Genomic DNA, 13,216 nt, shown 5'->3' on the forward strand with positions numbered 1-13,216 from the left:
GAGAGAGACAGAGACAGAGACAGAGACAGAGACAGAGAGACAGAGAGAGAGAGAGAGAGATGTTGGAGAGATGTTGTTTTTAAAAGCCCTGCTGGTGAGGCTCAAGGAAGAGTATTGGGTTATTTCTCTTTTGTCTCCTTTCCCTTCCTCAGCAAGACTGGAAGAACAACACACACAGACCTCAGAAGTCTTCTGACTTCAACAACAAGCACAGACCTCAAAAGTCTTTGGGGGACACCCTGCTGGTTCCTCCTCCGCCTCATCCAGTGGATTCTGAATCCAGTTTCATATTGTTAAATTTCAGGGCAGAAAGTGATAATTTGGAAAAGTGCCAAAACTCACTGTCACTGTTCCTGGTAGCTGAATTTCCTTGGTGTCATTGTTAAGTTTTGCATCTCACCTACGGGCCATGCCACTACCACTAGAGTAGTCCCTCAGCTGACCTTTTTTGTTCAGTCCACCCTGACCTTTGGAAGTAATTTTTGGTAGGGATAGTTGGGTTTGGATTCTATTTAGCCAAAATGCTTTTCCTTAGGGGCTATTTTTTTCCCACCTTATGTCTAATAGGTTCCTTTGCATATTCTTTGATTCTTACAGGCAAGTCTGAGGTGGTGCTGCTGCTGAGTTCTCCTGGGGCGGCTCTGTTGCAGAGAACCACCCGGCAGCACATTTGCAGTCAGTCTCCTCCGTTTCCCAGGACTGCATACCCGCCTCCCTCCATTTTGTCAGTGCTCACACTGTTTTTCCTCCCCTTTCCAACTCTGTTCCACAGAACTTGTGTAAGAGCAAGACTCCATTCCAGATCCATTCCAGAGTTGCTATGAGAAAATTCTTCAGTCTCTGACTCTTTTTCCTATCTCAGTAAAATGGCAGTGTAAGAAAGCTTTATGAAATCAAGGGCTGAAGGAAAAACCCACCTAGAAGATTTTATTTTCCTTCCTAGTTTCTTCTTCACCCTCACTATGAAAATTTTCCCTTACAATCATTTTACATATGTGAAATTTCCCCACATGGACTTTAAAGTATAAAGCAAAATAAAAACAGCTTACATTGGTTTAATATGGGAAATCAAAGATAACAGCCTTTTCCTGTTCCTGAGTTATAACCTTCAGTATTAAGACTAATGATCTTATCTTTCCTTGGTAATACTGTTGGTGCTTAGCTCTCCAAATCTAAAAACTGCTGCGCATAATAAGTACCAAATACAAAATTGTTTAGTTTTTCTTTGATGGACTATAAATGGCTTACAAGCTATTTTACAAGGACATTTTTTTGGGTATACTCTTTTTTTTGTTATCAGTTGTGAATACAAACCTTTAATGAGACTCAGCAATGTCCAAATTCCTGATATACTCAGTCGTTTTTTATTAACATTCCAGTCCAGGTTTGTTTGTTTGTCTTTAAAACATTAGTAGTTTTACTCTTTCTTCTCAAAAAGAAGACCCAGCAAGCTTGGCAGATAAGGAGAATGCATATGCTTGGGTATGTTTGATACCTTTCTCCTCTTTGACAGTGTTGCTTTGTTTGAAACCCACCACAAATCAGACCATCTTGGTTTTTTTTTGGTGGGGGGACCTTTGGAGTGTTTTTGGGCCACACCTGGTGATTCTCAGGGGTTACTCTGCACTCAGGAATTACTCCTGGCAGTGGTCTGGGAACCATAGAGAATGCCAGGGATCAAATTTGGGTAGGCCACGTGCAAGACAAACATCCTACTTGCTATATGATTGCTACAGTCCCTGGATATTTATTTTTCACTTTAGTTTTGGTGGAGATGATGGTGAGGGTAATTTTTAAAAGTTATTTAATGGGTGGGGGGCATGGAGTGATAGTACAAACAGGCAGGATGTTTGTCTTACATGTGATCTACCTGGGTTCCATCTCCTGCATTCCATATGGTTCCCTAAACATCACAAGGAGTAATTCCTAAATGCAGAATCAGAAGTAATTCCTGAGCACTGCCAGGTGTGGTCCAAAAAACAAAACTAAACAATTATTTAATTTTTAAATAGGGGCTAGATCCAGTGCTTCTTAGAGTGGGAGCATGGTGGCAGAGTATGTGGTGGTGGAACTGAATCTGTCTGGCACACGTCTAGTTTGTGCCCCACACCTTGAGCCATATCCTAGGCCAGTGAGGGTAGTTTTTATTTTATACTGGTACCAAAAAAGCAGGTTGACTTATGTCTAAGGGTATTTTTACATAGCTAGTCTCTTGGTGGGAAAATAAGAAGTCTCATTCAGAAATTAACACTCTAAAAAATGTGTTCCTTATCATCTTTCTGAACTGCAACTTACCCTCGAATTGTTTAAGACTTTCAGAAGAATGGAAAAACAGGATCAAGACCAGCAGTTGTTGAACACCCACTACGCGTGACGCCTCTGGGGTTGCTTCTTTGGGATCCTAGGTGCAGGGCAGATGCAATTTTACCGGGGAGAGCTGCTGAGAACGATTCAGACTCCATTCCGCTTCCCTCTATGGAGATCCAGTTCGGATTTTTGAGCTTCCGCCTGGGAGCCGGTAATGTAATGAATTGCCTTGACTCTCGCTTCAATCCACTTTCCTCGCTTAATATGCAGCCCAAAGTTTTGCAGCTCGCTGTCAGATGGTAGTGCTAGACTTTCACACTGCTCTCAAAGCCTCCGCTGGGGCTGTTTCTGAACACGGAGTTACAAACTTTAAGAAACAGACAGCTCCAGACAGAAATCCACGCCGGGCTTTGAACTCTGCTTCTGGCTTCCGTCAACTGACATAGTTGCCCTTTTGCTCAAACTCGCAGCTCCAGTTCGCACTCGAGAGAGCTCTGTTGGGTGTCTTCTGCTTTCCACTGCGGGGAAGCATGTGGGGGGCCATAATTCTGGGGCTCCACCGGGTCCTCGCTCTTTACCTAGTTCAGAACCTAATCAAACCTTCACTGGGGTCCCTGTGCTTCAAACGTATTTCCCCCAAAAGGAGTGGTAGAAGGAAAGGAGCTCTGGGGAGTCCAGCCCGCCCTTTTGTCTGTTTGTTGAGTTTTGCATTTCGGAGACTTTAGGGGAAGCAAACTGCGAGAGAGGAAGGACTGTTCTCCTTGCAAAAGTCTTTCTCTTTTAGCAAACCCTCCAGGCCTCGCTTCCATATTTTGCAGTTGACTGTGGATTTTAATAGGTTGTTCCCTTATTCTCGGGCCCAATCCAAGCACACAGACTGTGCAGCCGGATAAAATGTGAGCACTTCCTCTGCCATTTGCAGTCGGTTGGTCCCGGCAGCCCTGCCCCCAGCCTAGGCTGCCACAGCCGCGGGAGTTAATGCTAAGAGCACAAACTCCGCCTGATCCTCCGAACCGGGGATCCAGTCCACGTTTGCCAAATGCCGTGCGGTCGGGGCTGGTGATAAGAACTCTCTTGTGAGGGAGAGAGCGAGACTTTAGTCCGGTTTCCATGTCAACGATTCAGTCCATATTTGCCATCAGGCTGTTGGTGGCAGAGGCGCTTTCGAGAGGGTAGCGCTGTCCTAGTCCTAGTTCTCCAATCTGCACCGGGATTCCTGAGCTGCCTGGGTGTGGGGTTAAAAGGCTGGGGCCGTGGGGGAGAAAACTCCACCAAGGGGAGGACCCACTACCCCAAACTCGGGTCTCGCAGCTCAGGCCAGCCACGTGCCCAGCACGTCCCCTCCCCCCCCTTCCCGCTGCCATTGCCCCTGGGGAAAGCTGATGGGCCAGTTTCTAAGAAAGTTCCCTTCAAACCGGCTGTCCCAGGGATAGTGGTGTGGGGCTCTAAAGGTAGGAACGGAAGAGGACCCTAAAGAATTTTTTTTTTTTAATGCAGCAAAGGAGAAATCCCACATTACTTCCTCTGAGCCAGGTGGATAGGTTTTTATACTTTATCTTTTTGCTAGATTAAAATGGCTGTTTTCAAAACAGCATGCCCACGTGTACGTAAAAGAATTCTGGCTCTGCAAATTTCATAGCCATTGAAGAAAGTGGATGTGCGCTTCCTTGGATACAAATCCATTCTGGCTTCCAGATTTTCACTGGGCTCCAGGTTTCCCATTACACTCCAGCTCTGAGGAAAATGGCAGGGTAATTGCATGTAAAAATTTCCTCATTTGTGTGCAGGACTCAGGACTGTTTGCCAGCTCAGAGGCAGTTGATTAAATAGCCAAGCTCCATTTATGAGGCAGCCTATAATTTGGTTTCTAGGACCTAATGCACCGGGAGAGTTAGTTCTTGCCCCTGAGGACTGTGAGTGAAACCAGGGCACCACGGCCTCTAGTTAGTGAGATCTTGGGAGTCCGGTTTGGTTTTTGGCTTTGGGGGTTGGGGGTGGCTGTGGGGGAAGGGAAACACTTGGTTCTTAGATTAACAGATGTAAGATGTATGTAAGATGCTCTTAGTGTTTTTCAGTGAGATGTTTTGAATCCTTTACAGTGACCAGTGGCTTGGCCACAACTCCAGAAACCTAGGGAACTTAGAAGTTCTAAGATGATGGTCCTTTTATAAAGTCTGAGGGGGGGAAAGAAGCACTAGTGTCTAGTGGGGAGCTGGAATTGCCCTGGCAGGTCAGAGCATGGCAAGTTGGCCTAGAGGAAAAGGCTGCTGCTGGGATTGATGGGGGTCTGCAGTTCTGAAGCTTTTTGTGTTTCTAGATCAGTCTCTTAAAATATAATGGTGAACTTTGAAGAGTCTTTACACTGGAGGGTAGAAAACAAATTTGGGTTGCATCCATTTTCTGAATGGCTTGTTGAAGTGCTCCCTTTCTCACTTAGGGGGAGAAAATGGTTTCCCTCCTTTTGTGGTCCTTTCTTCTGCAGTGGTTTGTTTGAACACTCAGGTGTTTCCAGTCTCTGGAGCCTCTTATGTGTCCTCATTACAGTCTTACAGGTACTCACCGGAGACTGGGACTGTCCATCATCATGGATTATTCTCTCAGGAAGCCAAAATGGTTGCAACTTGGGTTCCTCTGTGCAAAGGAACTTTATAAAAGTGATCATTCTGGTCAGTTGTAGGATAACCTGTCTTGGCCTCAGACCCACTGTGAAATTTTCATCCAATGCTGCAAATGGCCCAAACTGACCACCTTTTTGTTTGTTTGTTTAAGGCTAAGTAGACAGGGGCAACTTTTGGGACCAGGACTCATTGTTTATCAGGCCTCCTCAGCAGTACTCAGGCCTGGGGGCACTCCGGGGCCTGCTCAGGCTCAGCCAGGCCCCACCAGGCCTGATGTGGGGGGAGGGGAACCATGCGGTCTTAGGGATGGAGCTGGCCTTCCACTCCTCTGAACCATCTCCTCGGTCCTCACCTGCTTTTTACCAACACCCTGCTCATCCCTGTAAGTGATGGGCCATCCTTCCTCTCTGTAAAATGGGGACAATCAGACCTCAAGCGTCCAGGGCCGCGTGAGCGGACCTGGGAGGAGGGCAGGGCCGGGCAATTGGGAAATGAAATGCCAAAGAGCGATCAGTTATTCCTTTGGCTTGCAAAAGAGGCAAAATGTCCCCGGCTTGCGCTCTCCGGCTCTCCGCCGAGTCTTTGGAGCAGGTTTGTAAAAGGCTTTGAAGAAGGGAAAGTGCTGTAAAGGTGCTAAGTAGCAGCCAAGAGACCAGGCTCGCTGCCAGGGGGCCAGGCCTGGGCCCAGGCGGCAGCGGTCTCGGGCTCAGGCCAATTCTGCAGCCGCGAGTAAAGTTCACGTTGCCCGCTCGGGTCCGCGCGGCCCGGAGGGGGCTCGCTCGGGACCGCGGCGCCGGGCGGGAGGCGGCGCAGGCTCCGGAGGGGCGCGTGCTCCGCGCCGGGTTTTCCCCGAAGCCTTCGGCGGCGGCGCTGCCGAGCGAAAGCGGCGGAGGGCCTGCCGCCGCCGCGGCTACTTCTCTCCCCTCCTCCTTTGTGAGGGGAAGGGAGCGAGTCCGTTCCACGGCCTGCGCCCGCTCCGCGCTCCGTTCCGGGTTTGCCAGGCGGCCGCGACGGCGCTGGGTAAAATGGCAGTGCTGAGCCTCGTGTCGGAGTGAGGGGGACTCGGAGGCGAGTGGGGCGCTCTCGCCGCTCCGTCCGGCCGCGCGTCCGCCCGCTCTCCCGCTGCCGCGCAGCAGCCTCGGCCCGAGCCGCGGCCGGGGAGGGGAGGCTGGGCGCCCGGGCCGGCCCGCGCTCCGGCTCTGCCTCCTGGCGCCCGGGCTGCTGCCGCGCGCCCTCCAGCCCGCCCGTCCCGGGTCCCCCTCCCCCCCCGCTCCCTCCCTCCCTCCCCGCCCCCTCCCCCCTGCCTCCCTCCCTCCCTCCCTCCTCCTTTCTCCGGCAGCAGAAAGCGGAGAGTCACAGCGGGGCCAGGCCCTGGGGAGCGGAGCCTCCACCGCCCCCCTCATTCCCAGGCAAGGGCTTGGGGGGAATGAGCCGGGAGAGCCGGGTCCCGAGCCTACAGAGCCGGGAGCAGCTGAGCCGCCAGCGCCTCGGCCGCCGCCGCCTCCTCCTCCTCCGCCGCCGCCAGCCCGGAGCCTGAGCCGGCGGGGCGGGGGGGAGAGGAGCGAGCGAGCGAGCGCCGCGCAGCAGCGGAGCCCCGCGAGGCCCGCCCGGGCGGGTGGGGAGGGCAGCCCGGGGGACTCGGCCCCGGGGCGGGGTGGGAGGGGGGGAGAAGACGAAGACAGGGCCGGGTCTCTCCGCGGACGAGACAGCGGGGATCATGGCCGCGCAGGTCGCCCCCGCCGCCGCCAGCAGCCTGGGCAACCCGCCGCCGCCGCCCTCGGAGCTGAAGAAAGCGGAGCAGCAGCAGCAGCGGGAGGAGGCGGGGGGCGAGGCGGCGGCGGCGGCGGCGGCGGCCGAGCGCGGGGAAATGAAGGCAGCCGCTGGGCAGGAAAGCGAGGGCCCCGCCGTGGGCCCGCCGCCGCCGCTGGGAAAGGAGCTGCAGGACGGGGCCGAGAGCAATGGGGGAGGCGGCGGCGCCGGAGCCGGCGGCGGCGGCGGCGGCGGGCCCGGCGCGGAGCCGGACCTGAAGAACTCGAACGGGAACGCGGGCCCTAGGCCCGCCCTGAACAATAACCTCCCGGAGCCGCCCGGCGGCGGCGGCGGCGGCAGCAGCGACGGGGTGGGGGCGCCTCCTCACTCGGCCGCGGCCGCCCTGCCGCCCCCCGCCTACGGCTTCGGGCAGCCCTACGGCCGGAGCCCGTCGGCCGTCGCCGCCGCCGCGGCCGCCGTCTTCCACCAACAACATGGCGGACAACAAAGCCCTGGCCTGGCAGCGCTGCAGAGCGGCGGCGGCGGCGGGGGCCTGGAGCCCTACGCGGGGCCCCAGCAGAACTCGCACGACCACGGCTTCCCCAACCACCAGTACAACTCCTACTACCCCAACCGCAGCGCCTACCCCCCGCCCCCCCAGGCCTACGCGCTGGGCTCCCCGAGAGGTGGCACTCCGGGCTCCGGCGCGGCGGCGGCCGCCGGCTCCAAGCCGCCTCCCTCCTCCAGCGCCTCCGCCTCCTCGTCGTCTTCGTCCTTCGCTCAGCAGCGCTTCGGGGCCATGGGGGGAGGCGGCCCCTCCGCGGCCGGCGGGGGCACCCCCCAGCCCACCGCCACTCCCACCCTCAACCAACTGCTCACGTCGCCCAGCTCGGCCCGGGGCTACCAGGGCTACCCCGGGGGCGACTACGGCGGCGGGCCCCAGGACGGGGGCGCCGGCAAGGGCCCGGCGGACATGGCCTCGCAGTGCTGGGGGGCTGCGGCGGCGGCAGCGGCGGCGGCGGCCGCCGCCTCGGGAGGGGCCCAACAAAGGAGCCACCACGCGCCCATGAGCCCCGGGAGCAGCGGCGGCGGGGGGCAGCCGCTCGCCCGGACCCCGCAGGTACACAACTGAGTGGGGCGGGGGCTGGGGGGCGAGCGGGGACGCGGGGGTGGGTGGCGGCGGTGGGGAGCAGGCCCCGGCCGGGGCTTACCCCCAGCCCGGGGCCCCCACTGCTGGGGAGCTGCCATTGTCTGGTTTCTTCTCTTAAAATGGCTGCCTGTCTGCCTTCCTCTCCTTCCCTCCTTCAGCCTTTGTGTGGGGCTTTCCCAGAGCTGTCTGCTTCCCCCCTCTGCCTCTCCCCGGCTCCTTGAACTCCGGGGGTCTCCCAGGGGGTGCGGGGCCGTGTGTGCGGGGAAGGGCCCGGCGCGGGGTGCGGGGGCGCTGGGGGCTCGGGTGAGGGGCGTAGGCAGTGCTGGGAGCTCGGGAGGCCAGTGGACGGCTCTTGGCTCCCCTGACGCACCCCTCTGCCCTGTCTGCGTTTCGTTAGGCCGTCCCCCGCCTCTGCTTTCAGCGAGGGGCCCCTCGGGTTCGGGGGACCTCGAGGGAGGCCAGGGACCTGCTTGGGGGCAGCTAGAGGCCGGGCACGGTTCGCCCAGGGCGGCCCCGACCCCCTCTTGTCTTGGTCTCCGTCGACCCAGTGGCCTGGGCTTCTCCCTGGAAGTGCTGGTAAACAGCTGAGTGATTGGAGTAGTAAGTGCAGATTGCTTTGGTTTGGGATTTGAATTATGGAGGTAAAATCCTTCTGTCAAAGCCAGGAGACAGTTGGTCTTAGGTTGACATCCTATCTGTGATCTGATTGGCTCCCCATCTCCTGCTCTTGGCCATTTATAATTGCCTCTGATGTAATGGTACAACAATCCTGATGAGCTCATAAACTTTTACACTCTGCTTTTCTGCCAGTGATAACCCAAACCATCTCTACCACTATCTGCCTTTTATTCCAGAGCTGAAATTGGCTGTGACCTTGAGGAGGGAGGTGTAAGCAGCAATACTGTATCAGCAGGAGCAGAGCCCCAGACAGGCTGCCCTTGTTACATTGTGCCCGAAACAAAAGAGGAGGCAGTGGCCTTTTGCTTGTACCTTTGGATTTATTTTGCTTGTTATGTTTTATGCAGCCTGAAATAGATTCTGTGTTGTCAGAACAGTAGCTGAGTTTTCTCTACAATGGGTTTGCTGTTTGTTTTGGTTTTGTGACTTTCCTGATGGTATAAATGACTTCTTTGATGGTCTGAAGATGCATTTGTCGGGTAATTTGGGCCCTGTTTGCTTTGCAAAATTGAAATGATTTTCCTGTTTTTTTTTTTTTTTTTAAATTGAGTGGCAAATATAGGGTCTTTACGGGAGGGTGTGAGGGGGTAGGAAAAAAAACTTATTTTTTCCTCCTTGGAGACTGGGTGCTTTCTGAGAGAATTTCATATTAGGTTCAAATGTTCTGTTTTAAGGAAAGCTGGCCTCATTCTTTGTTTACATGTTGAGTCTTGTTAACACTTTCTTTTGTTAATTGAACTTTGGTGAACAACTCAATTTAAAGGGACGCTAGCATCTTTTAGGATCCAGAAGAGACTTTCTCCTAAAGACTCAGTTTGGTGAAATATATCGTATGTTCTGGAGTATCAAAACAATCTTTCCATTTTTGTCATCAGTCATTTCAGAGCTTTGAAAAGAATATTGACCTTTTTTCTCCTTGCATCACAGGGACTGTTCCATTTTCTTTTCTGTCATTCAAGATGATAAAGATATAATCTACAATGATATTTCATATTTGCTTATAAACCATTAACTTTTAGGTCCCTTCTTTTTTTGTATTTTATTTTGCTCTTTTCATTACACTCTTTCAGTGCTTTTTGTCAGGAAAATTGGATGTTCTGTGGAGTCATGCATCTTTTTACAGAGGGAGAAAAGCTTCCTTCAAAGTCCCTTCTCTTAGCAGTACCCAGTGAACCTTTGTGCTATAAGGTTTTGTTTGTTCACATTGGCAGCCTAATTAGTTATATTCCCTCCCCAATCCAGAACTGCTTTTCTACACCTCCACTGAGCTGGGAATTTTGAAAATCATTGTTAGATGGTTTGGAGCTCTGTACCTTGATCCTACATCTTCTATGATGTTCTTAATATTTCTGGGCAAGTCATAAGGGTATTTTAAAATATTAGATGTTTCGGGAATAATTTTCATCTTCTCTCTCATTAGCTGTTTCCCCTTCATTCCCTCCTCTTTTGAGGGTAGGTTATTGGAGAAAAGAAGTTAGGGGTAAGTCAAGGCTCACTTAAAAACAAAAATTCTAATTCTGATTTAGGGGTTATTCAGACAAACTCTGGGGCGGTGGGGGGGGGGGGGAAGTAAACCCTTTTTGCAATGTAGTGATTTTTGTTTTTAGTCACTATGAGCACCTTCTATAAGTGAGGTGCTATGCTATGTCCTGGATTAAAGATAGGAAGATACTACTATCCCTCTTTGAAAGCCCCTCCCCCCCATTGTTTTTGTTTTTGTTTTTTGGACTGCTTCTGGAGGTACCCAGGCTTCCACCTGGTTTTGTGCTCAGGACTCAACTCCTGGCAGTGCCCAAGGGACCATATGCAGTGGGGAAAGGAACCTGCGTAGACTACCTACAGGGCAAGTGCCTTAACTCCCTACCCTCTCTAACTCTTTGATGTGGATGACCTCTGAGCCCCCAGAGAATGATGACTGAGCTTGGAGCATAAAGTGTAACATCCAGTTTTGTGGGCTGCTTTAGGTTGTATAGTCCAGATGCGTCTATATATATTCTGAATTCCTCTTTGCTGCTTAAGGATAAATCTCTGGTCAGTCCATGATCTCCTACCTATGCTTAAATAATAGAGGGTCTTGCTTCTGTCACTTTCTTTCCCTCAGTCTTGAATTAAGAGTATTTCACAGATAATTAATTGATACAGCTTAAGTGTTAATGTTATCATTTGACTCTGCTATGTGAGATAAAGGTTAGGTAAGTACTATAGCTAGGTCTTTTTTTACAGGAAGAGAGAATATCCTTATTCTTTTTACCTTTTATAAGTAGTATAGTGTGTCAAGATCAGTTGAATCTTGCTACTGATGAAATACTTTTAGATTATCTATATTCTTAAAACTGATGTAAATAAAGCTTTTTTCCCCCCTTAAGTTGCGTTTAGCTTTCGTACCTTGATAAGTCAATCTTATCAAAGTTTAAAAAAAATAGAATGAGTAGTTTGGAATCAAGATGAATTTGATTATGAAGGTTGGCTGTTGGTTTCTGCTTTGGAAATATCAAATGTATTTCTGATTCCTAGGGAACAAATGCATCAGATATCCTGCATTTATCATGGAAATACCTCCTGACAGAAACTCTGGGTTGGCTGAAATATGGGACTCTTGGAGCTCCCTCAAGGAGGAGGGACCAGGAAAAAACCCACATTGAGAGGTTTCTGAATTAACAGTTGTGGGAGCTTCCTATTTTTCTGCCATCTGTGAGAGAAATAGGAATAATAAGAGTTGGATGGTGATGAGAGAAGAGAAAATAGGATGAACGTTCACTACTTTGAGTTGGGTTCTGCTAGGACTTTTTAGGTTCTCTCCCTTTTGTGTGACAGTAACCATGACAAGTGACACCTGGTAATGAGTTGTCCTGGATTGCATTAAAACATTCATATGTTGGGTTAACTCCTGTGGGTTGTGATGTCTACAGTACATCTTTTACGAAAAAGATTACTGAACTTTTTAAAACTGAAAAGTAGGCTAGCAAAGTTATGGCTTGGGCATTTTCTCATTTTCATGCTGAAATGTTTGTATTGAATAGATTCCAAATCCCCAAATTCAAGAAGTGATTGAAGTTTGCAAATATAGCTAAACTGTGGTATTAAGAAATAAATTGGTATGGAATAGTTCGCTCCTGCCAATGCTGTGAAATAGAGACTTGATCCCCTCAGCTTTTGTCTTTGGGTTTTTCAATGTTTAGGTTGGTCATTATTGTTACTGATACACTTCAGATTGTTTGCAGCAGAGTGGTTGGAGTAAAGATCATAGAATTCAGGCTTTGGTTCTACTCGCACTTCTGAATTAAGCTCTGTGACTTTAGGCAAGTCATTTGCTTTCTGTAGTTCACAGGCTCGTGATCAGTAAAATTAAGTTGGTGGACTACAGAGCCTCCCCTTCTGATGCTCACATTTGTCTCCTTTCATACCTGGTTTGTTATGAAGCAGCTTCTTTTTGGTGGTAGAGGGACCACACTCAGTTGCTCAGGGGCCGTTTCCAAGAGTGTATTCTGGGGACCATTTATATTACAAAGGATTTTGAACCATGGTCTTTGCAGTCACAGCACATACATAGTAGGTAAGTGCCATAGCTCCTGTTTGTACTGAAAAATATATACAGAGGACAGATTTTCTGCACGTATTTTTCAGTAAGGGTCTGAATACCATCTTTATTCCCCTGGGCTTAAGGAACTCAAAGCTATTTTTTTCAGAGAATTTACAGGAGCAAACTCTGAACAGTTGGGTGCCATGATGGTGTGGCCCTTTACAGAAAAGTCCTACCAGATTGTTTTGCCTTGACTGTTAATCTGTTTGCCATTAGTCATTCCACCTAGCTGGTGGTTTTAAAACACTAAATAGTAATCGAAAAATTAGACAGATTTTTATTAAAGTAAGGTTTTTAAATTCAAATAGTTGCTTCAGGATTTCCAAGTGGGAATTTGGGAGGATAGAATGGAAGTAGGGTAGATTCACAGATTCAGCCTGAGCATTTATTTTGGGGGAATACAATGATGGTGGGAAGAGGTAGTGTTTAGTTCACCAGAGTTCTGGTATATAGGCAGGTTTAGGTCTGGTTAGGGCAGTTGGTTGTAATCTGAGTGCCTGAACTTGCCCTGTAAATATAGCTGAGAGGAGGAAAAATTCCGAGACTAGAGTAGGAAAAGCTAAGTGGTGTGAGGTCTGTATTTTTGGTATATTTGCCTTTTTTTCTTGCCCTTGGTTTTTAGACATCATAGTGTGATTTTCACATGGTCCTGGAAATGCTGTGCTTTCTTCAGCACATCTGAATATCCATTTTCTTCCTGGCTTAGTAGTTTACAAATGTAATTTAGGCATTCTTAGAGGTATGCTAGAAGAAACCTTCCTTTATAAAAGAGGGAAAAGTGTTATTTCTCTGCTTGACACAGCAGCTTCTTCCTCTCCGAAGGAACCAAATGTTTCAGAGCTTTGTGTAAATACTTGCTGAGCTGTCAATATGTACCCAGGAGGTTTCTGGAGTAAGATGTAAACTGCTCTATAGAATGTTTGACAGGCAAATTAATAAACAGTTTCAAGCAAAGCTAATGCTAGTCTCTTCTCATGTGGTGGAGTAAAATAACATTGGGGAAAAAAGACTTTGGAGATTGGAAGATAGTGGTTTGTGGGGGAGGGGGCAAGTGCCCTGAGAAGAGAGAGAGATAAAGTGAAAAGATGCTGGCCTGGGAGAGGGGTCTCCCTGTCTCTGGCTTCATGCTAAGTT

General features: G+C 50.3%; 1 protein-coding gene across 2 annotated transcripts in view; it reads left to right on the plus strand.

The window, feature by feature from the left end:
* Positions 1-5,940: 5,940 nt before the first annotated feature.
* ARID1A (AT-rich interaction domain 1A) overlaps positions 5,941-13,216 on the plus strand; it is a 96,425-nt gene continuing 89,149 nt past the window's right edge. For both annotated transcript variants that reach the window (XM_056123723.1, XM_056123724.1), the window contains exon 1: positions 5,941-7,794. In XM_056123723.1, the coding sequence (XP_055979698.1) occupies positions 6,643-7,794 (1,152 nt within the window). In that variant the 5' untranslated portion in view covers positions 5,941-6,642. The remainder of the gene's footprint in view (positions 7,795-13,216) is intronic.

This window comes from Sorex fumeus, unplaced genomic scaffold (genome assembly GCF_029834395.1).
Source record: "Sorex fumeus unplaced genomic scaffold, SorFum_2.1 ptg000047l, whole genome shotgun sequence".
Lineage (NCBI taxonomy): Eukaryota > Metazoa > Chordata > Mammalia > Eulipotyphla > Soricidae > Sorex > Sorex fumeus.